This window comes from Monoraphidium neglectum, assembly GCF_000611645.1.
Source record: "Monoraphidium neglectum strain SAG 48.87 unplaced genomic scaffold scaffold00430, whole genome shotgun sequence".
Classification (NCBI taxonomy): Eukaryota; Viridiplantae; Chlorophyta; class Chlorophyceae; order Sphaeropleales; family Selenastraceae; genus Monoraphidium; species Monoraphidium neglectum.
In genome coordinates, this window is record NW_014013198.1 from 4,598 (window position 1) to 26,364 (window position 21,767).

At 64.4% G+C, this 21,767-nt stretch overlaps 6 protein-coding genes across 6 annotated transcripts in view; 2 read left to right on the top strand and 4 right to left on the bottom strand.

Moving 5' to 3' along the window:
- The window catches only part of MNEG_3423 (DNA topoisomerase II), a gene marked incomplete at both ends in the record, with an annotated part of 6,120 nt that extends 4,544 nt beyond the window's left edge, over positions 1-1,576 (bottom strand). The window contains 3 exons of the mRNA XM_014048094.1: positions 225-352; positions 762-899; positions 1,223-1,576. Coding sequence (XP_013903548.1) covers positions 225-352; positions 762-899; positions 1,223-1,576 — 620 coding nt within the window. The remainder of the gene's footprint in view (positions 1-224; positions 353-761; positions 900-1,222) is intronic.
- A 3,167-nt stretch (positions 1,577-4,743) lies between these two features.
- On the bottom strand, positions 4,744-6,873 carry MNEG_3424 (hypothetical protein; the record flags this gene model as incomplete). The annotated part of the gene is made up of 1 exon (XM_014048095.1): positions 4,744-6,873. One exon carries the CDS (start codon positions 6,871-6,873, stop codon positions 4,744-4,746), a length of 2,130 nt encoding a protein of 709 aa, XP_013903549.1.
- A 3,969-nt stretch (positions 6,874-10,842) lies between these two features.
- Positions 10,843-11,768, top strand: MNEG_3425 (hypothetical protein; the record flags this gene model as incomplete). Its single annotated transcript, XM_014048096.1, has 2 exons — positions 10,843-11,145; positions 11,370-11,768. The coding sequence occupies 2 exons, from the start codon at positions 10,843-10,845 to the stop codon at positions 11,766-11,768; spliced, it is 702 nt and encodes a 233-aa protein (XP_013903550.1).
- Positions 11,769-12,721: 953 nt separating this feature from the next.
- On the top strand, positions 12,722-14,345 carry MNEG_3426 (cytochrome c oxidase subunit 4,13 kD; the record flags this gene model as incomplete). Its single annotated transcript, XM_014048097.1, has 5 exons — positions 12,722-12,796; positions 13,140-13,252; positions 13,518-13,574; positions 13,961-14,105; positions 14,250-14,345. 5 exons carry the CDS (start codon positions 12,722-12,724, stop codon positions 14,343-14,345), a joined length of 486 nt encoding a protein of 161 aa, XP_013903551.1.
- A 927-nt stretch (positions 14,346-15,272) lies between these two features.
- MNEG_3427 (hypothetical protein) lies at positions 15,273-17,012 on the bottom strand (the record flags this gene model as incomplete). The annotated part of the gene is made up of 4 exons (XM_014048098.1): positions 15,273-15,528; positions 15,899-16,036; positions 16,343-16,694; positions 16,889-17,012. 4 exons carry the CDS (start codon positions 17,010-17,012, stop codon positions 15,273-15,275), a joined length of 870 nt encoding a protein of 289 aa, XP_013903552.1.
- Positions 17,013-19,183: 2,171 nt separating this feature from the next.
- On the bottom strand, positions 19,184-19,895 carry MNEG_3428 (hypothetical protein; the record flags this gene model as incomplete). The annotated part of the gene is made up of 2 exons (XM_014048099.1): positions 19,184-19,207; positions 19,467-19,895. The coding sequence occupies 2 exons, from the start codon at positions 19,893-19,895 to the stop codon at positions 19,184-19,186; spliced, it is 453 nt and encodes a 150-aa protein (XP_013903553.1).
- Between the last annotated feature and the right edge of the window lie 1,872 nt (positions 19,896-21,767).

The following is a 21,767-nucleotide window of genomic DNA, read 5'->3' on the forward strand; positions in this document are numbered from 1 at the left end:
GGGGGGGGGGGGGGGTTGGTGGGGCAGGGGCGGGGGCTGGGCTGCGCGGAGAAAGTGGAGAGGCGCTCGCACAGGCGAAGCAGGGGTGGCCCGCATGGTAGAGGCGCGGCAGATGTTCGTGAGACAAGCAGTTGGCAGGCGCGCTGCAAGACATGCTCGGATTCTGCGTCCGCACGCGCACTGCCATGCGCGTGCCCGCTGCGCAGGGCTGGGCCCCCACTGACTTGCTCATGTTGTCGCTGAACGTCTGCTTGAACCGCCGCTGCCGGGTGCCGTCCGCGGTCTCCACGCAGAAGTGGGTGCTGAAGATGTTGGCCAGCTTGGCGCCGTAGCCGTTGCGCCCGCCAGTGACCTGTGCGCAAGGGCCCAAGCAGGGATGGAGGCGACGGGCCGCTCAAGGCCTGGCTGATTGCGAATGCAGAGGTCCGTCCGGCCCCTACCACGCACATGCCCGGGCGAGCCCGGGGCACGTGGTAATTACGCACCACCCCTCTTCCACCTGGATGTTGTTTGTTAAGGGGGCAGCACCCTGCGCGCCTCCTCATTATCATGCCAACCGCTGGTCAACCCCTGCCATCCCACTCGCAACAACCCCATGTCCGCTCGGAGGCTAGCCTCACTTTCAATAAATCAGGTGCAAAAGCATTCTCTGTCTCTCTCACCCTCATACGCACGTGCGCACACACACACACTGCATCTCTCACACACACACACACACACACACAAACACACACACGCACACCCTCTGACAACCGCCCCACCTTGGCGTCCTTGTCATCGTAGTTGGAGCTGGTCAGCAGGTGGCCAAAGATGAGCTCCGGCACGTACACCCCCTCCTCCTTGTGGACCTCCACGGGGATGCCCAGGCCGTTGTTGTACACGCGGATCGAGTTGGCGGCCTGCGGGGGTGAGCAGTGCGGGCGCGCAGGGGTCGGGGCCACGGGCTGAGGGGAGGGGTGCTGGGTGGGGCGGCAGGTGAGGGCTGCGGAGGGCGCATCGTGCTTGGGGCCGATCCTGCATTTGGCAGGAGAGGAGAAATATTTGGAAAAGCAAGAGCGACCCCTCAGGAGATGAAGCGTAGGCAGACAGCTGGCCGCCGCAACTGCACGCCCGCCAACTGCAGCGCTTGCGCGCAGCCCCCTGCTCCAGCGCCTGCCCGTGCAGCCCTCCGCCAATGCGCGTCCTGCCCCAGCCCCGTAGCGGCCATCCAAGCGGCCCCCACCTTGTCTATGTCCACCTTCACGGTGTCCATTGAGGGGTCCCTGACCTTGTTGTCCGCCGCGTTCACCAAGATCTCGTCAAAGATTTTGAACAGGCCCGGCGCGTACGTGATGGCCTTGTACGTCATCCGCTCGCCGTCGTGCACCCACAGCGGCTGCTGCTGCTTCTCCGTGCTGCCGATGTAGGTGTCTGGGCGCAGCAGGATGTGCTCCAGCTGGGTCTTCTTTTGGTATATGTCTTCGATCGCCTTGCCCGCATGGTGGCCGCCGGGCTGCTGGGGCGCGGCGGGCGCGTTGCTCGCGGCGAGCGGCTTCTTGGCGGCGGCCTTCTTGGCCTGCGCGGGCGCGGATGGCATGCGGCAATGGGACCTCACCGGAGCTTGGTCCGCTGCTGTGGCGGCGTTGGACATGCGGAAGTGAGCGTCGACATCTGCTGCTCGCGCGACTGAGTGCCTCAGTGCAGGCCGCGCCGCAGTGCAACATTCCTCGACGCAAGCCCGCTCGCCTTCGCGATCAGCGGAGACGGGCTCCAATTCTCGCTGTCAATGTCGCTGTATACATCATCGTCGACGTCCATGCTGCCACCACTATCCTGCTATTCGAGGCACACGCGACTCGCCGCGATGTATTATGATTTATGTTGGTGTCAACCTTCGATCCACCAATCGTAAGCTGCAGCACACGCCAGATCACTGGCTGCCAAAATTTGAATGTAGGAGGCCAGCAACGGCAAACGCGAACCTTGCAGTGCGATGGGTGCCAATATTTTCCGACAAGACTACGCTAGATGAAATTACTTATGCCCTCTGCTTCAGTCAGCAGCGCGCTCCAGGTAGTGCAGTGACACGGCAGCTACCGCACTGCAGCCAAGCAAACTTGTTGTTCTCTCCCAAAACGGGCCAGGTGAATCTCACCCGGATCCCAACACCTAGGGCACACCCAACAGCAAGCCGCCTGCGTCAAAACCATCGCCACTGTCTGCAGGCCCATTTTGGCAGCAATGACTTGCGGCCAAACGTCACCAGCTGCGTCAAATGGCTGCGAGGGTGACCCACTTGTTAACATGTGATGACACATGTCAGTCAAAAGCACGGTTTGATCATCGTATCCTTGCTTGCGTAAGGGCAGGTAATCGCAATCATCACATGTCCAGTACGAATCGTCCCCGAAGTGCCCGCCCACCCGTGCCTCCCAGTGCGTGGTCCTGTTGCATACCTGTAGCTTGAGCACCCAGCAGCTTTGGCAACTGCATTCAGCATGCACACCAAGTAATGTAAAACCATATGGTCCTGCAAATTGCTGGCTGTTATGACCACACGTTGCCCAGGTGCAGGCCACGAGTGCTTACACCAATCATCCGGCGATCACATTGCTAGCGAGTCCAGTGGGCGCGGTTGCTGAAGGGGCACTGGCTGCGGAGCACAGCCACTGGGTTCCTGTTATCCAACTTCTTGTACACATGTAGATTTGAGAGATTTGATAACACATTCGTGTGCCCCCCGTGCTGCACTGCAACACGTTCAGAGCTTCCACCTGGATGGCTTGGATGCCCATGCACAACGCGCTCCAAGCAAGCAGGCCGCCAGTGCTTGCGCACGGCAGCAGCTCGCATGCTGCAAGTCGTCCCACATCTGCGGGCCATCCCACATGCCATCGGCAGTCTGGCGGCCAGAAGCTCATGAGTACGGTTGCAACCCCCACGCGTCTGAATTGGGTGCGCGCCACTGCACCCAGTGCATGGGGTTCCCAAGAGCCAACCAGGGGCAGAGACCAGATACTGTGCCTGTGCTCGAATTTCAGCAGTGCGTGTGTGAGTGTGTGTAGGTGTCCAACATGCCTGATGTACAATACACTCTTGACGCACGACTTTTGGGGTTAAGGGCTCACACAAGCAAAGGCAAAAAGCCTTGGAGAGCAAAGCCGGCAATGAGTGGGCGTGCGCGATTAGATCTGACAGCTCCAGGCCCAACACAGCCGTCCGGGTAACGCCGGGCCGTCTTGTGCGTGGGCGGAAGGCTGACGGCAGAAGTGGTGCGCCGTCCAAGGCAACATCGCGCATGCAAGCTCACGATACGACGTGAGGGTTGATGCTCTCAATTCATTCCTTGATACAAATACTTCTGGGCCTTGAAGCAGGACAGGGGATGATCGCCACTACCGTTTGCTCAACTGAATCCAGCGGGGCGTCATGAATGAGGAGGAGCAGCCTGCCGGCAGCCGCAACCCTGCATCGTCGTAACGCGAGGCCCAAATGCGCACGGCCAGGGTGCAACTGCGCCCATGTCTGACATAGGACGTGCGTAAAAGCGGTGCTTGTTCGCGGCCCGCACGGCAGTCGCCGGCGCCCTGTGCGGCAAGGGGCGCGTTTCCTCGAGCAACAGGGGGGGGGCGACAGGTAGGGGTACATGGCTGCAACACAGGGCCTGCCCTTGCCAAAGAACGGGTCGCTGATCAAAATTGTGGGGGTGCGTCTGCCCAATCCGCACTGCATGTGCAGGAGTGAATATCAAATGTCACAAGCGCACATGCTTTGCACTGACCCGACTGACTCATCAGGTTTGTGCAGAAGGCAAGCATTTGGGGACCTGATCACAAAGGCGAAGGGGAGGTGCATGCTCAGGCCAATAGCTGGTCAAATGTGGATGTTGCGGTCAACAGCGCATCAAAAATCAAGCAAGGCCTGAGGTGCTCAACGCGCTGATTTCGTGCGGTTGGCGGCACGGTGGGTTCAAGTGTTGGTTTGAGCAGTAATCCGCTGTTCATGATACGCCGAAGTGACCGCCGCGCCTGGCAGCGCGTGGGTTGGGGGCAAAGCGTGAGATGCCCCGCACCAAGGAAGCAGGGATGCTGCGACCGTGAGCTGCTCAACCCTTATGTGTGTGCACGATGCAGCATGCAGTGTTGTTGCAACAAGCGCAGCGTCTCTATTCAAGTATATGACGGGAAACACACCAGACACGCTGCAACACAGATCTAATCAAATTGTCCTCTCCTAGGACCCAACGGGTCCAAGAGGGACCCTCACTGCTCGGTCGCCGCTGGCTGCAGGCGCCTCGCCCCCCCCCCCCCAAAAAGAAACTGGATACAATGGCATTATCGGTATTGCATGCCCTGAAAAACAAGGTGCAGCATGAATGCAAGCAATCCAACAAAGGCTTGGTGCAGGATGCAAATGACCGCCTGAAAAGTCCAGCTTGGCTGGGTGCTGCAACTCGACCCTGTCTGGGCCTGCACAGCTGCACGCGGCGTCCCAACGGCGGCAAGCGTCTGCATGCGCCGGCGCTCGCCACATCCCGTAGCGCTGCCCCTTGTGCGAAGCCTGATGGACGCACTGCGACGGGGCAGCGCACAGCTGGCACGCCACACACGCCCCTCAATAATATCCACGCCGCCACCCGCACGGCTGCCGCAGAGCCGCGCCAGTTGTCAAGAACGGCCGGCAGGCTCGCTGCGAGTGCGCGTCTGCCGCCGCCGCCGCTGCTGCTGCTGCTGCTGCTGCTGGTCCCTGGTCGGACCCGGTCCGTCAACCAGTCGCGGGCGGCTGCGGCCACTCTGGCTCGTCCAGGCGGCCCGCCTGGCGTTGGTCCGGGACCGCCGCCTCGCTGCTGTCGATTTCTATGATGGGCCGCCCGTCCGGCCCCCGCACAGCTCCGCAGAACGAGGCCTGCAGCGCCCAGGCCACCGCGTCGTCGAGCGCCAAGTCAGCCTGCACCAGGGTTGCGAAAGAAGGCGGCTGCGGCAGGCCGCGCAGCCGCTTCGACGGCGCGCCGCCGTCACAAACCCCGCCGCTGCCGCGTTTGAGCGGGCTCGAGCACTCTGGCGGCGAGAGCGCAGCAAGAGCGGGCGGCCGGGCGGCGGGCGACTGCGGCCGCGCCGCTGCCAGGGGCGCGGGCGCGGGCGCAGGCGTCTGCAGGGGTGGGTTGTCGTCTTCCATCGCCGCCTCCGCCCCTTCGGTTCTCATGGGCTCGTCCGCAGCAGTCGCGCTCGTTGCAGACAGCCGAGACCGCCCATGCAGCATGCCGCCGCCGCCGCCGCCCCCGCCGCCGCCTCCGCGCGGCGCCGCCGCTGGGGATGCCGGTCGCCCCGGCGCAGCCGCCCGGGGCTGGGCGCCAGAGGTGGTCACTTCGAGCTGCTGCTGCAGCTGGGCACGCAACTCAGGGCTCATGGCGCTGATCTGGGCGCTCAAGGCCTGCAGTACCTGCTCGCGGCCTCCAGAGTCGCCCCACGTGAGGCTGCAGGCGCCGGCGGCCTGGGCTGCCAGTGATGAGGCTGTTGGCAGCATGCCCGGCGACGCGTAAGCCGCTTGCTGCTGCTGCTGCTGCTGCTGCTGCTGCTGCTGCTGCTGCTGCTGCTGCTGCTGCTGCTGCTGCTGCTGCTGCTGCTGCTGCTGCTGCTGCTGCTGCTGCTGCTGCTGCTGTCGCTGCCGCTGCGCCGCTGCGGCCTGCCGCTGCTGCTGCTGCACCAGCTGCTGCCGCAGCGCGGCCTGCTGCTGCTGCAACGCGCTGAGCTGCGCGGCAACCTGCTCCATAGAAATGGGCGGCGCCGGCGCCGCCGCTGCCGCGGCCGCCCCCGTGGCCATCCCTGCGCCAAGAGACAGCAGCGGCGCGCCTGCCATCCACACCAGGGGCACCTGCGCTGCGTGCGCATAGGGAGGGGCGGGGTCGGGCCCGGCGCAGCAGGGCGCCCAGAGCCCGGCGAGAATGGGGTTGTCGATGAAGTCATCCTCCGCCAGGCTGGCACCTGCTAGCGACGCCGGCTCCGCGTTAGCGCCGCCATCATTGGAGTAGAACTGCTGCAGGCGCCCCGCCGCCCACTGCGACGGCGCCGCGCCCGGCTGCTCGGGCGTGGACCCGACGGCGAGCGCCGAGAACACACAACCGACTGACGCCGCGGGAGAATGGGCCGCGCCGCAGCCGGGCCGCGTGGCGTGGGCGGGGCCCGTGTGCAAGAAGGGGCTTGGAGCGCTGCTGACTAAGCCGCCACGGCCGCCCAACGTCGGCGTCCCGCCGCTGCTCGTCGCGCCGCCGGCGCCGCTGGCGCCTATGACAGACAGGGGTGCAGCCACGCTGCACGGCCCGCCGGCGGCGTCACCAGAGCTAGTCCGCGGCTGCGGCGTGCTGGCGTCGCTCGCGGGCGCGCTGCAGTTGGCGCTTGCCGGGCCGAGCACAGGGAAGCCCGCCAGCCCTGCAGGCGCGCTTTGCGCCTCCTGCGCAACGCCGCCGCCCCGCCAGGTGGCGGGGCCGCCGCCGCCGCCTCGCGTGCGGACGTGCTTGAGTCGCGCCTGCAGCGATGCGACAGGGTCGTCGTGTGTGGTGGGCGGGCAGCTGCTGCGGCCGCAGCCGCGTGGAGATGGCGGCGCGGTCCGTACCCATGTAGCCTTCTGCTGCTGCTGCTGCTGCTGCTGCTGCTGCTGGTGCTGGTGCTGCTGCTGCTGCTGGTGCTGGTGCTGGTGCTGCTGCTCCTGCTGCTGCTGCTGCTGCTGCTGCTGCTGCTGCTGCTGCTGCTGCTGCTGCTGCTGCTGAAACATCAAATCTGCCGGCTGCGGCATGTCGGAGAACCAGGGCGGCTCGGGCTTGACCACGAGCAGCGGCACGGCCGGGCACGGCAGCTGTGGTGCTGCAAAGTCCGTCTGCAACATGCGTCCGGCCATCATTGCTCCCGGCATTGCAGCCAGCGGCACCCCACAAGCAGCTGCAGCTGGCACTGCGTCAGGGGCCGGGCCGTCCCCCTGGAGCAGCTGAAGGTGCATCGCCGATGACATCATCAAGCTGGTTGCAGGGGGGTCAGCCATAACCATATCCCCGACCGCGCCAAACAGCAGCGAATGCCCGATGAACGCGCCGTCGCCGCCAAGTGGCGGGCGGTCTGTGAAGCCGGCGGCGCCGGCGCTGGCTGCTGCTGACGCGCCTGTTTGCGACCGCGTGTGCGGCGGCTCTTCCGACAGGTCGGCCTGCATGCCAGCCTGCATAATGGGTTGGTGCATGAGCAGCATGCATGCCTGGTCACTTTGCGGTATACAACGGAAAACTGAGGCTGACATTGCACCTGTGTGCGTGTCTGTGTGTGTGTTGCATGTGTGTAGGCTTGTGCGCTTGTGTGTGTGTGCGCGTACGTGTAAGTGTGCATGTGAGCGACGCGCAGTGATTTGTCGTGCACAACTAAAGCAGCCCTTCTCACAGGACCTCAATGGGATGCAGTCCCCCCGCATCAATCCCGTCGGCCTCGTCGCCCCGCTTACGGCGCCAGCCACTGGCTCAAGTGCCGATGCTGCCCCGCCCGCGCCGCCAATCGCGCCGCCGCCTGCGCCAAACGCCTGCTCGCCCCAGCCGTCGCCGAGACTGACACCCGCGCCGCGGCCCCCGCCGGCGCCGGTGCCACACGCGGCGCGCGCCGCGCAGCCGCCCACGGCGCCGGCGGCAGTGCCGTCGGGGCTGCTGCGTGCGCCGCTGCCACTGCGAGGCGCCACTAACACGTCTCTGTCGTCAATGGCTGGGTCGTGGTCCGCAATCAGCGGATGGGGCATGATCTAGAAGAGCATGGAGAAGTTGGAAGAACAGTGCTTCAATTGGATACCGCAAAAAGTGATCCCTGTCAAACAAGGGGCTGCAGGCTGCTGCTGGAATTGATGGGGCACAATGCATGATTGACTTGGCAACCGGTCCACAGCCTCGGCAAATTGAGCAGTCTGGCAGGCGCGCATGTGCTGCGGCAAATCAGCCGCGAGCCCGTGCGCGAGCGTGCCGGCACGCGCGCCTGTGACACCAACCTCTGTTTGGCACTTGCTCTGGCCGCTGACGCCGCCAACGCCGCCGACGCCAGCCGCATCACGCAGCTGCCGCAGCAGGCCCGGCGCGAGGGGGGCGCCGTAGCCGGGGGTCGCGTACGCCCAGGAGCTGCCCTTGTCGTTGACCACAAACACAAAGACCTGCGGAGCGTGGTACATGCATGGTTGTTGGCCCTCAACCCGAAACCCTGACCCTAATGGTGGTGTATAATGTATAATCATTGTGGCCGCTTGAAGATAGGACGGACCCAGCTGTAGAGGGGCCCACGGCCGCGATGGTAACCTGGTCATGCAGGCGTAACTCCGCAGGCGCTGGGCGGGGCGCACTGGCGCACTCGCTGAGCAGATCAGTCACAGTTGGGGCGCGACCCTGCCCTTATCCCCCGGACACCTGCACCCCCACCCCACGCAGCACACCTTTGCATCCGTGAGGCGGAACAGCTGGTATGATTTGAGGACGAGGCCCTTCTTGCGTTTCGAAAACGCCTGGCGGACCTGGTCCGAGCCCTGTTGTCAGGCGCGCAGGGGGGGGGGGCGGGTGGCAGGCGCTGGGTGTCGGGCGTGGTGGGCGAAGGTGCGCCGAGGGGACGACAGTGCACCCGGGCCGGGGGCGAGAGAGCGTTACAGACGAACAGGCGCGGCTGCCGCAACGTGTTTGAATTCACGAACTGCCGGGCCCACAGCGTTTCGCTCGCACCCTTCAGCAGCCCGCATGGACGGCGCGTCGCTGATGTGTCGCACAAGCTTGGGGCTCGCACCTGTGGCCGCTGGTGCGCCTTCCTGCGGGGCTTGGCTTGGTGGCTGTTGCCTGCGCGTACATCATCATCGCTATCTGTTTCCTCGAGACCAGCGGGAGATTCGATTGTTGGGTAGAAGCGCTGCATTGCTGCTTCCGTGTCCCGCCACGCTGCTGGCCGTTCCGCGGCACAGCTGCGGCGTCGTTTGATCGGCAGAGCCACTGAATGGATGGAGTTGCAAGTGACACGCCGTTTGATGTGGCAAGCCGCAGGTTTGTGCCCTGCCCGCGGTCGACGCGTTGACCTTCGCTCCGTTCGGCGATGCCAAGCCACCCGGGAGACCTCTAGAAGCTGATGCTACAATATCCGACTTAAGTTGCCCGGTGCTGCTCGACAGAGACCCCGCACGCCGAGGTGCAAGAACGTCCACGCCCACCTGGCTGGCTAGGGATCGTCACGAGCTAGGGCATGCCAAGAAAAAAGGCCTGTTGATATCGAAGATGCAGCGCTGAGGCCGCTTGGTCCGGTCGCCTGCGTTCGGGCCCAGCTGATGCGATATGACCGGTTGTGTGCGCTTTCGCTTGATCAAACGCACGATTTTGTTGAAGATACTGGTAGTCGTACGCTCCTCCATGCCTCGCGCATTATGATGACGAGTGCGCACTTGCGCCACAGCAGCAGTGGAGGGGCCACCAGGGCGCGCCGCCAGGCGGGCATGCACCAACACACCCAACCGCGGACACGTTGGTGGAGAGCCAGAACAGTTTTGCATACACACTTGTGCCAGGGGCACATGGTGGGGTGTGAGGACTAGAAAGAAGAGGCTCCGAATGCTTGCTCGCCAGTTGTTCAACAAGCAGGAGTTGAGCTTGCTCTTCACAATGGGGTGGCTGTCAGGAGCCTGCTTACGTCCTGGCTGCAGCAGCCATGGATGCCGTGAAACCAACCTATAATGAGAAGTTTGGCTGGGCCGGGCCAATCGACTTGGTTTGAGGACTCCAGCGCACCGCCGTAGGGACAGCCTGTTCTGGTGGGCAGGCCAACGGCCTTGTATGAGGTGGGGTGGATGGATGGCCAACGCATACATCCGCAAGCACCTTGACCGAGCATATTACTGCATGTTGTAGTGGCTGGAATTCACTCTGTGTTGCATGCATTGTTGCCATCAGTAAACCAGGTAGGTTGAACTTGTTGACAAGCGTACCCCGCAGCAGACGGACATCTGCGCGGACGAACTGTCTTCTGTAGGGTCACTCTGTGACTGACTTGACTGTGTGTGGAATGGCTTACAGCAGTTGGGATTGCACGGGGCTGTCAGCGGGCTGGAAGGGTGTGCGCCTGCTCGACAAAATCCGGGAACCGTGTACAGGTCCGGAGAGCCTGCGCAAGTGCCGGTTGATGATTGATTCAAGCAAGCGCCACCCGTGCTGGATGAAGCGCATCTTCAAAATGATGTCGGTCGTGCAGTACACAAGTGGAGAAAGATATCGCAAATCTCAATTGAAACCTCTTTGCATCAAACCCTCAACACTTTTACGTGTCATAGCAGGGTGTTCTGCACTCCACCTGAACAAATGCAAGCAACCCGCGGCCCTGTACTGCCCCTTCAGGTGCCCACAGCATGGTGCATGAATCCAAGAAATTTACAAAGATATTTTCACGTTGATAAACTCCCTACAATCAATTGGACAAAGCACGGTTCCCCATCTATGAAGGCATGAAGCAAGGCATGCAGCGAAGCAGCTCATCAGCTGAGCTGCGCATTCTACAGCGCGCCATTGCTGAAGTTTCAAACACAATATTCACTTCAGCGCATCAATTGCTGCTTTATCGTCCTTCACGGGCTGTTCACCACACTCGGGTCCCTTCATCAATCAGCGAGACGGCTACCCACGGCGTTTCAGCAGGGCGTACCCGTACAATACTTGAGAGGGAGCGCAACTGATACTTGAATACATTTACAAGATCGTTGTCTATCTTGCTTCTGACTGTTGCAGGGATTGCAGACCAAAGACCAGCGCAGCGCATGCGCATGCACACGCGCATCAGAGAAACCGCCGTCGGTGCAGCAGTGAACTAATTGGCGCCATAGTCAGCAGAAATGGTCTACTGGGGCTGCGGCACGCCGCGCAACCGCCTGGCGTGGGCGTGGGTCGTCACGATGGCGTCCCTGGGCGCTGCGCTGTTCTGCATGGGCGCGGCGAAGCTTGACGCCTGCAAGTACCTCCTAGTGGCCCTCCAGGCGTGCAGCATCGAGACCTGCAGCCTGCCGCCCAAGGCGATGCTCATCGCCGGCGCGGCGCTGATCGTGGCAGCGCTGCCGCCGCTGTTGTTCTTTGGCGGCTGCTCGGAGCGGCCGGCAGGGGCGCCGCTGGCAGCCGGCAAGGCGAGTACCCATACAGCTGTGGCGGGCTGCAGATTTGGCTTGTTGCTGCCAATCATCTGATACAATCCACATCAAGGGTATAAAATGGCTGGAAACCACAGCGGTGCAGGAGGCACACGCGTTGCACGCCTCCTGCCCGCTGCACGCTGGGCCGCGCTGCAATCCAGTCCCAGCGGCGGCGGTCCGACCCCTCGCCACCCGCCATTCTGCGAAAGCAACCCTCCTGACCATCCTTTCTCCAGGAGTCCGACATCACCGTCGTGCGCCAGGGCCACAACGGCGTCGCGCTTTGCTACAAATACGACGGGGACGGCCGCCTGATTGTCGCCCCGGACCGCTTCAGCGAGGAGAGCGTCGACAAGGCGGCGGCGCTGCGCGGCAGCGGCGGCTCGTGGGGCAGGTCCTCGCCCAAGCTGTCAGAAACCTATGTGCCGCGGCAGTGGGATAACTCGTCTTGCTACGTATCGGCGGCGCCGCGCGGGGCCGCGCGCTGCGCAGAGCAGCGGGTGCCAGCGCCGGCACCGGGCGGCTCGGCGCAGCGGCTGTCGCAGCCGGGCGGCGGGTTGACGCCACTGCATGCGGGGCGGCAGGCGTCGCTTGCACGCGCCCAGTCAGACCTTTATTCGATCAACAACCCTTGACTTGGTTGGTATGACAACCCACCGCGAGCCTAGTTTAGACTGCAGTAGTTTTGCATGCCACCAATCCCGTCGGCCGTGCGCCGCCCCTTTGTTCCATGTTAAATCGCTGGCTGCTCGCAAAGACAGTGTACTGCCACACTGCACCGCTGCCACGTCGGTCACCACGGCGTGCATCAACGTGACCTTGGGCGTGTTGTGTGTGTGCATGCACGTGCATCAGTTGCTGTTTAGCAACGCCCAGCCCAAAGCCAAGTTGTGTTTGCACACCCAAACGGGGTTTGGGTGGGTATTCCGGGCGAGTAGCGTTCTCTCGAGATTGCCACTTGCAGCGACGAGCCGGACCCCAAGTGCAAACATGGGCAAGCACGCCCCCTCGCACGTTCCAACGTTCCCCAATGTGGGGTGTGGGGGTGGGGGGTAGGGCGGCTCTAAGCCCCAACAGCCAGTCGGGGCGATAGCATGGCCCACCAGGTAGTGCCTCCTCAGTATGGGGGTGCGCATTTGCAAGCACCAGGTGTTGTGCCTGCAGACAATTGATCATGTTGCCAGCTGGCCGACAGGCTGATGAGACGGTTTGTCGGCCTAACCACCCACTAGCACTGGCCAAGGTACAGTCGGCCAGGCTTATGATACCACGACAGGGACACAGGTGTGTCCTCGTACCTCTGCAACATTATGATACTCAGTGTACCCCATGCAGCGGTCACCCAAGCTTTGGGTGATGTCGACGGCAGCACACCAGTGAGTGTGTGCGTCACAGCAGCAGCTCGCCCTGCAGCAGGCCCATGTGGGGCAGCCCTTGTTTGGTGTTCAAGCGCGCGCGGCAGCAGTTGTGTTCCACAACATAGGCTGATGATTGCGTGGTGTTTTAGTCGGCACACTGGTTGCAGCGTAATAGAGCGCTAGGGCATTCATCGAGAGATCGACCAAAGAGACCACGCACTGCCGCAGCCATGAGCCGCCAGCTGGCGAGCACGTTGCTGCAGGCAGTGGGTAGGACGCTGGCGAACGTGGGGACGCAGCAGCAGGTGGGGCTGCTGGTGCGCACGTCTACCCCATCAGTGCCGCGAGGCTCGGCAGGAGGGCCCTCACGCTGGTGCCTGCAACGAATCAGACACAATGTGTGCTTTGCAGTCAGTTCAACGGGGCTGGGGGCGGCTGGCGCTGCCCAGATCGGTTCTGCCAGATCGGCCCTCCTCGGCGATTTTCCGCCCGGCCCTCTTGCTTCGGATGCTACTGCATTATTCTTGATCAGCGACAGGCTGGGGGTAGCTCGCAGTTGAGCTCACGCAGCAGCATTGCACCCTTCCGAGGGCGAAACGGAACCCTCCTGCCCGTCCCTGCTGCTTGGGCTTGACGAATTATTCACAGGCCGCGCGCCAGCTCGCGCCTGCTTTCGCCTCTTGGCTGCGGAGCAGCGCATACCACACCAGCGTGTCGGCCTGGGCCGAGCCGCCGAAGGCCTCCCCCAGCGAAGTTGTCGGGTGGGTGGCCGGCTGCCTGGCTCATTGACTGCGGGCGACACGCGGCGTATGTTCTTTGTCCTCGACCACACCAACGTGCCGTGCGGCAGCGGCGCAGAGCCCAGTGACCGGTGCAAAGCGGTGGTTGCTGCATGCGTCGCTGCAGCTCATGCGTCAGCTGACTGTGGCAACCTGCAAGCAGCGGCAGCGCCCGTGCAGTCGGTTGTCTGCCGCGCTCTGAAACATCACTTTCAGGCAACGCCGCACCGCGTGCAAAACCTCACAGGCCCGCGGATACGAAGTACGGGTACCTTGCTGACAAGGACATCTGGGATGAGGCCTGGTGAGCAGTGGGCGCGGGACAGAACAGGCTGCCAGCCCCAAGCACGCGCGCTAGCGTGGCGGCGCCTGCGTTCGCGGCGTTTGCGGCAGCCACAGGTGCTGCAGCAGCAGGGGCAACGCCAGCAGGAGCAGAGGGGCGCGAGGACGCGTGCGTTTCGACCGCGGACCTCCAGCGCTGCACAGCAAGCCGGAGTCGGGTGGCGAGCTGTCGCGAGCGCAGCAGGGATTGCCGCGGGCTTGCTGTCTCATCACACGGCAGCTGATCTCGCCGTACAGTAACAGCCATCACAGCGCGGGTGCTCGCACAGAGAACTAGGGCCCATGCTCCCTGCTGCCCGCTTCAGCTCCCGAGTGTATCGCTTCCGCCCCCCCGCCCGCGGCCGCCAGGGCCTACGAGCCGCGGTTCGGCACCGAGGACAACCCCATAGTGGTGCCCTCGCTGCTGGCGGAGCGCATCATCGGCGTGACAGACCCCCAAGACGACACTCTCGTCATCTGGGGCATCGTTCGCGAGGGGGAGCCGCCCAAGCAGGTGCGCGCGCGACAACCAAACGTATATCCGCCGGCGGCGGCCGCCTCCCCCGCAATCGCTTGTATCCTTCATACCGCGGCCGCGGATCAAGTGCTCCGGTCCTGACCTGCGCCGGCGCCGTTATCCCAATGCACCGCACCGCAGCTGGTCGCGGGCGGGGAGTTCTTCACGCTTTCGAGGGTGGAGAAAATCGACAAGGTCGGCGACAAGCTCGGCATTGCTGACCCCAACCTCCTCTAAGCGGTTGGCTCCTGCGGCGGCCGCCGACGGCTGAGCCCTCCTCTGCGGCAGGCACGGGCCCCGCACGACGGGGCTCCCGACTCGTAAGGCCGGCCGCCGCGGCGGGTGCGGTGCGCAGTGGGGCCCCCCGCAGGGCAGGCGCTTTCATTAGCGCGGCCCGGCCCATGGCTTGATCCCAGTCCAGGTGTGTTGGGCAGCTACGGCGCCCTCAAGTAGCAAGGTTGCGCGCAGCGGCGCCGCTCGCTGCCGGCTCGCAGGCTTACAAACGCCGACCCTGTTTTCGTTGCCGCCCGGCCGCGGCCTCGCGCCGCGCCTCCGGCGCGCATGGTTCCTGTGCATGTGAGGCGGCGACATGGTGCATCCGCAGTTCTCTATCATCATCGAAGACACCCTCCCGTTCGGGGGCCTCAGCCGCCCCCGCTCGCGCCCGAGCCGCGCGCTGGCGTCGCCGGCCCGCGGCAGGGCCATGCACATCCTCGTCTTTGTGTCGACTTTTCCTGAACGGCGGGCGGCGCCGCATTTCTTTAGTTGCCGACGATGGGTAATCTAGTTCCTGACATTTGGCCAGCTGTTTCCTGCAGTATCATACAGCCACATTCAAGCTCGCTGCCGGCAGCTGGCCAGGACCACGTAAGGGGCGGGGGTGACATTGGTTTCAGCAGCTGCGCGACTGCAGTAGCTGGGCCACTGGACCACAGGCCAGCAATGGGTTGTATGGAACCAGAATGGGTGGAGGGATTGCGCGCGCCGTCACCCTTGTGAAGGTTGCCTGGCAGCGGTGAGAGCGTACACGACATATGGTGCGCCAAAGCGCAAGGTGCTCTTCAGTCAAGGCAAACACGACGCGTGTGAAAGAGCAATGGAAACAGGATGCAGACTGGTTGTCATGCGAGAGTCATGATGACATCACTTGTCACCCGTCACCCGTCACTCGTCGTCGTCCGTAAGCTCGTCCTCAAAATCCGCGTCGTCCTCGCTGCCCCGCTTCTTCTTCTTGCGCCCCGGCTTTCCGGCCGCTGCGCCGCCGGGGCCGGCGGCGCCGGCGGCCGCGTCTGCAAAGCCGGCGGGCTTCCTGCCGAAGCGGCCGCGGAGGCCGGCGACTGCCACCCAGCGGCCCTCCCCGGTGATCGAGTCCACTCTGTACTCCTCCTCCACGTCCCGGAACGTCCAGCCCTCGGGGGCCCTGATGGGATGCGTGGACGTGCGTGGGTGTGGACGCACGTGAGTATGTGCATGTGTGTGTGTGTGTGTGTGCGTGTGTGTGTGTGTGTGTGTGTGTGTGTGACCACATCTGGATGAGACAGCATCACTTGTATGCCCTTCGATGTTGTCACAACAGCGAGTCACCACGCCTGCCTGCAGGAGCGCAACAGCGAAGCAGTTGCTGCGGCCGCACGAAGCGACCCATCGAGCGAGCCGGCTTCGCCGCTCGCAGCGCCCAGCGGCCAGCGCGGCCTCTGCCAAGGCCGTCCCCGCGGCGGGCCCCCCGCCCCTGCCCCGCCCCGCCGCCCGCTCGCCTGCCCTGCAGGATCTCCAGCAGGCACTCCTCGTACTTGAACACGCTGTCCCTTTGAATAGTGAACCGCGGCCGGAACTGCCGCGCGCGCGCACGCCGCATTGGGGGCGTGACGCCGTCGCGCGCCTCTGTAGCTTCCACGGCCGCGGGGGCCTGCTGCTTCTCGAGGTCGCGGCTGGGGGGCGGCGGCAGGTCGGTGCCGGCCTCATGGACCACCAACACCTGGGCAGGGAGTTGGCGTTGGGGGGATTGCGATATTGTCTACGGGCGACGCATGGCGCATGGCGCAGCCCAGGCGTTGGGGGGATTGCGATATTGTCTACGGGCGACGCATGGCGCATGGCGCAGCCCAGGCTGGTTGGGGTTGGGGGGAGGGGTGCGCATGGGCCAGGGAGCGAGCGACGAGTGCCCAGGCAGGTGCGCGGGAGCGACGCGGGAGCCGGGTGGGGGAGGGGCGGTTGTGGGGCCCCAGGGCCCCCACATGGGCGGAAGCAGGGTGGAGGGCGGAAGGCGCAGCGGCGGCCCCGCCGCGACCGCGCGCGGGGAGGCGCGGCCGCTGCGCACGCAAGGGGCAGTCGCGCCGCCGCGCGCCGCCTCGCCTGCGCCCGCGTATCCTCGCTGTCCAGAAAGAGCCTCGAGGCGCGCTGCCCGCACCCCCGGTCCATCCTCCCACCCTTGCACCGACGCCTTTGGCCCCACCTGGCCGACGTCAGTCATCTTTACCAGGTTCGTGTCATCCAACGTCTTGAAGCTCTCCACCCTGGTGGGCAGGTCCTCCAGCGAAACCGGGTAGGCCACGCCCTCCACCACGAGCTTGCCGCGCCGGTTGTTGTCTGGCGGCGCAGGGGGGCCGCGCGTCGGTCGGCGTCCGAGGCGGGCGGCGGTGCGCGCGTGCGCGGCGCAGAGCGTGTGGGCAAGCCCGAGCTGCCGCTACTTGAGCACGTAGAGGGACAGCGCAGCGGCTGCGGGCTGCGGGCTGGGCAGGAGGGGGATTGCCGGCTGGGCAGACGACGCGCGGCGCCCCCACCTTCGAAAAGCAGTTCTGCTCGGCCCTTGAGCCCCTGCTGTTCGCGCAGCCAGCCGCGCAGCTTCGCCGCCAGCTGCGGGGGCTTCACGCGGAAGATGAAGTGCTCCTCATTGACCTCGGCCATGTGCGCAGCCCCCGCAGCGCGGGCCCCTTGGTAGTTTGGTGCGCACGCTTTGCTGCTCGTGCTGCGCTGCCTTCTCTTTGCCCCTGGGGTGCGGATGCTGGGGTGGGAGGAGGAGGACACCGGCCCGATGATGCTATCTTCTACACGCTCAACCACAAGTGCTACACTGCTAGCTATTGCTCAGCGCTGTCGGATCTCGGTACTATGCGATCTGTGGCTGGCCGTCAATCAATCATGCTGTAAAATAGACTGCCGCACTAAACATTTGAATTGGATACGCGCTCGCTGCGTGGCTGTATACACACTGTTCAGCATGCCTTGCCACATGTGAGTGGGCATGATGGGTGACGCTCCCGTGCCAGTGTGCCTTGGAAGGCACACTCAGGCTTGCCAGGGCCCATGGAACAGGATGAGGTGAATACATGTGCAGTTGAGCACCAGACCCAGGTGTTCCGCAGGCGCCCGCACTCGGTTGACCTCTTGTACCAGCAGCCACAGCTCAATCTGCGTTGGTGCACCCACCCGCTGTCAGCGGACCTGTGTCGTGGTGCCCCGTTTCACCACGTCTAAGGCTTCGGCCGGCATTTCCCCCGTTTTGCCTTGCCCTCTGATCACGCCACAGGCAGGGCCCGGCTGCGACGCTGTGCGCTCGAGGCCCTTCCTGCACAACCCCCGGGCTGGGGTGGGGTTCCAATACGAATTTCGCCTGCCACGTGGCAGGAACCTCGCACAGGCAGGCTGCCTTGTGTGATAATTGCTGCTTCACTGACTCGGAACAGCGCTGGGCATTGACGGTGCAGGATTGCGTGCTGCAACCTACCGTCTGGCGCATGCGGGCAGGCTTGGCAGGCGCTAATTTGTCCAACAACACAGATTGGGCGTCGCATCGCGGGGTAACCACTGTACGTGCGCGATGCTGTCGTGAGCGAGAGGGGAGAGTTGCGGTACTGTAGGAACAAGCAGGGCGGGGCTGTGCAGGGCGGGCTCACCCCGCTTACCACGGGGCATTGGGAGGTGTGTGCGGCAGGTAGCGCCCTGCTGGCCAGTGGAACCGCCACTGGCCATCATGCAAGGCGCACATCGCATTTTAAAGAGCAGGTTGGCAGGACGTGTGGGTGGTGAGTGTGCAGAAGGGAAGGGGGGAGGGGTGCCGGCACGCACATGCGCCTCAGAACACAGCACACGCAGATTGGTGAGTCGCATCACAGTGTGGCTTGGGGGCCAAACTCTGCCGAGAAGCCCTGAAATTCAGCTGCCAGTTCACGCACACACTATGCTGCCGTACGCGGTCAACCCGGACTTTGGCGTGCTAGTTGCAAGCAGCCTGGTCGCAAGCGCACTGCAGTGCGCGGCGCGAGGACACCGCCAGGTGGCAATGCGTCGTGCAAAGGATGCTTGCGACAAGCTGCAGTATGCAAAGAGTTCTGACCTTGATATGATCGGCAAGTGGCTCAGCCATGACGGTGGTCGTGACTGCTGCTATGACACATGATGGCCGGCTGTTTGTTCTAACAGGGTCGTCACCTGACGCCGCCAGCTGCGAGCAAAGCCATCACCGGCAGCATGCATAAATGATATATAAAGGCACTTTTGATAAGCAAGCAGAGATGGTTGGCAGCAAATACACTGGTGGTGCAAAGTCGCGGGCAGTGATTGAGCGCTCACGAGCGGGCGACGCAATTATCTCGATGAAGTGCCCAACGGCTGGGCACGGCGCAACTCGTCGGCCCAGCCGGGTGTGTTATGGACACTGAAACTGGCATTATGCAACATCGATCACGCCGTATTTTTCTTGGGCGGCTGCCACTCTGATTCGTCATCGCACGGCTGTCACTTCCCGCCTGATTGAGGAAGTTCAATTTCCCGCGGCTGCCCGGGCCCGTTGTTGACGCTGTTGTGTATGTCTGACAAGAAGTCATCTTTCTGACCGTCCATCAACCCTTCACACGACTCAGACTGTTACCTGACCGTGGGCGGCCGCGCAAAGCGTGCGCCGTCCGTCAGTTGGCTTAAGACTTTCGGAAGTCTTGATTATATCAGCCACGACGATCCACAGCGCCCGCGCTGACAACAGCATCAGATCCGATCGACGCAACAATGGCGAGCGCGCGCAGGTGCCTGACGGAGGCCCTGAATGCGGCCCAAGATGTTGATTCGTGGTCCTGCTTCTCTCACCCAGCGCCGGTGTACCCCGCCTGGGGCAAACCGGTGAGTTCCCGACCTCCCTGGAAGCAGGGACCACGCCACGCACAGCACGCCTGCGACCTCGAGCAGCACGCGCTCATCCATCTTGCAACACACGAGGTGCACAAGTGCAAGTGCATCCACCTTGAGTAGCCCCGCCCGCCCACCCCACCCTGGCTCATGTGACATTCCCTCCCCACCGCTGGCCCTGCCCCTTCCCATCGCCGCGCCCCTGCGCTTCAACAGGCCCCCCAGCCCGCCGGCGCGCACCCCCACGCCTGCGCCCCCGCGCGGCCCCAGCGCCACGAGGACGTCTTCCAGATCTACGCGCCCCTCGGCGGCGGCGGCCTCTTCCACAGCCCCGTCGCTGCCGGAGCCCCAGAGCACACGCAGCATGCCGGCGGCCACCTGCAACACAGCCACCACTGCCTCGGCCACGGCCTCGGCCACGGCCTCGGCCACGGCCACGGGCGCGACCTCCCAGTCGCCATCTTGGAGCTCGCCTGCCGCATTGACGAGCTGCGGCTGATGGCCGCGCGCGGGGGCTGCGAAACGCAGCGCGGCGTGCACTGCTGCCGCGTCCTGTCGTGACGGCACGCGCGCCCCCGGCGTTGGATCTTGGCATGCGTCGCTGATGCGAAAGTCGCGATATTGGCATTCTGGGTCTGTCACGGCCGCTTGTGGTGGATCCAGGGACATGCGGGGCCCAGTGCTGGGCTGACGGCGAGTGGACACGCCTCGCCGTCCGCCGTCCACTGCACCTGCTTCCTGAAAACGGGGCACCGGCCCGCCGCGAGGCATTGAGAGCGCACGGCGCGCCTCAAACCTGCTTGCCAGGCAGAGGCGTCTCACACGTTCACACACACTTACGCACATAGACTTGCCGCTCCACGCACGCACGCCGCGTGCACGCGGCGGCCCCGCGCGCGGACGGCCACGTTTACACACCCGTGCCATGCGACCGCCTTTGTTTGACCCGCATAGTGCTCACCGACGCTCACACGGGAAGCGCCACACTCATCCCAGTTGCCATTTGTGATTGTGCTTGTGCCCCCCGCTTCGGGACCCTGGGCAGTACCCTAGGTCAGACCTTGTGTCGCCCCGAATCGCTCCAGCGGCGCCTGACGCAGCGCAGTGAGGTGGCTGCGGCGGCGGCGGCCTGCCGCCCCCCGTGCGCGCGCCGGCGCCGCTCTTCACTCGACCCTGTCGTTTGCTTGCGCGGCAAGGCCTGCCGTGCAGCGCGCCCTTCCCTCTTTTGGACAGTTGAACAGCCCCGGGATTACCAGGTGACAGCATCTGCAGGCCGCTCCCGGCCCACCTTTCGACCAGCATTACAAGCACACACCCTGCCTCTCCTTATGTGCACTGCAAGTTCCAGAAAGCCCGCCCCCGAGCCCCCTCCGGGCTGCGACGTCCAGCTTGCGGGTGCAACCGCCGCGCGTCGGTCGCGCGGGGCGCTCACCCCAGGCGCCCCTGCATGCGTGATTCTTGGATCCCCCCGAGCAGGCCAGGGCTGCGCCTTTGGCCCTGACCTGTGGCGGCGCACCCACTCCCGCCGCAACCAGCTGGCTCCCACAACCAGCCAGCCCCTTGGCGCCGCGCACACCGCGCAGAGGCCCGAAAACCCTAACCAAACACGCACCGGGCCTCAGTACGCGCCGCCTTGACGCGCCGCGCAGCGCCATTGGCCCCGGCTTGCCGCCGCCGGGTTTGGTGCGCACATGCTCGCGCCCGCCGCGCCAATGGCTTTGATTGAATCCAACTTTCTACCGTATTCTGCGGCTACGTCCTGCAGCTGTTTGGGGTTTGGATGCGCCCCGTGCCTCGCGTATGCGCTTCTGCGGCCGCAGGCGAACCAACACGCCCGCTCCTGCGCGCGCGCCAGGCGCACGCCCGGCGCCTGCAGCCGCGTGCGCGTGCGCGCCCCGGTGCCCTTTACATGCCTATCATCACTGTTGCGAATGCACTCGAATGCGTGTGGCGCGCCATCGGGGCCGTCGTGCACCCCCGCGCGGAGCCGCCACCACTCCCCAACGATAGACGGAAACCGGCGCACGCGCCGCACGCGCCGCGCGCGTGCGTGCGTGCGTGCCACCACCCACGGGCCTCGTCCACCCCTGTTTCTGGAACGAGCCTGTTGCGCGCGGTTGGTCCGAAAAGCAATGCGGACGCGCCGACGCGTCGGGGCGGTCTACATGCGCTCGCCGCTGCGGCGCGGGCTGGCCTGACCCAATCCTGCCCCAGCCGGCCCGCCCCAGCGCCGCCGGGCCTGCCTCGACCCAATGACATCCTGTCTACCAACTTTGCAGCCAGCGCAGGGGCGCGGCCACAGTGCAAGCCGCGCGCGCCTGTGTCGGGCGCGCGCCCGCCCTTTTCTCGGTGCGCATGATCACGTTGCATTTCACCAGCTGGTCCGCCGCGCCACACCGCGCACTCTAACGCCACAGGCGGAAGGGGCGTGCTGCTGCGCAGCCAAAAAAATGTGCGTGCTGACCTGTCGATGACGCTCCACAAGTGCAGCCAAACCGGCGCCTTCTGTGTTGGTGGCACAACCTTGGCTGCAAACCCTCC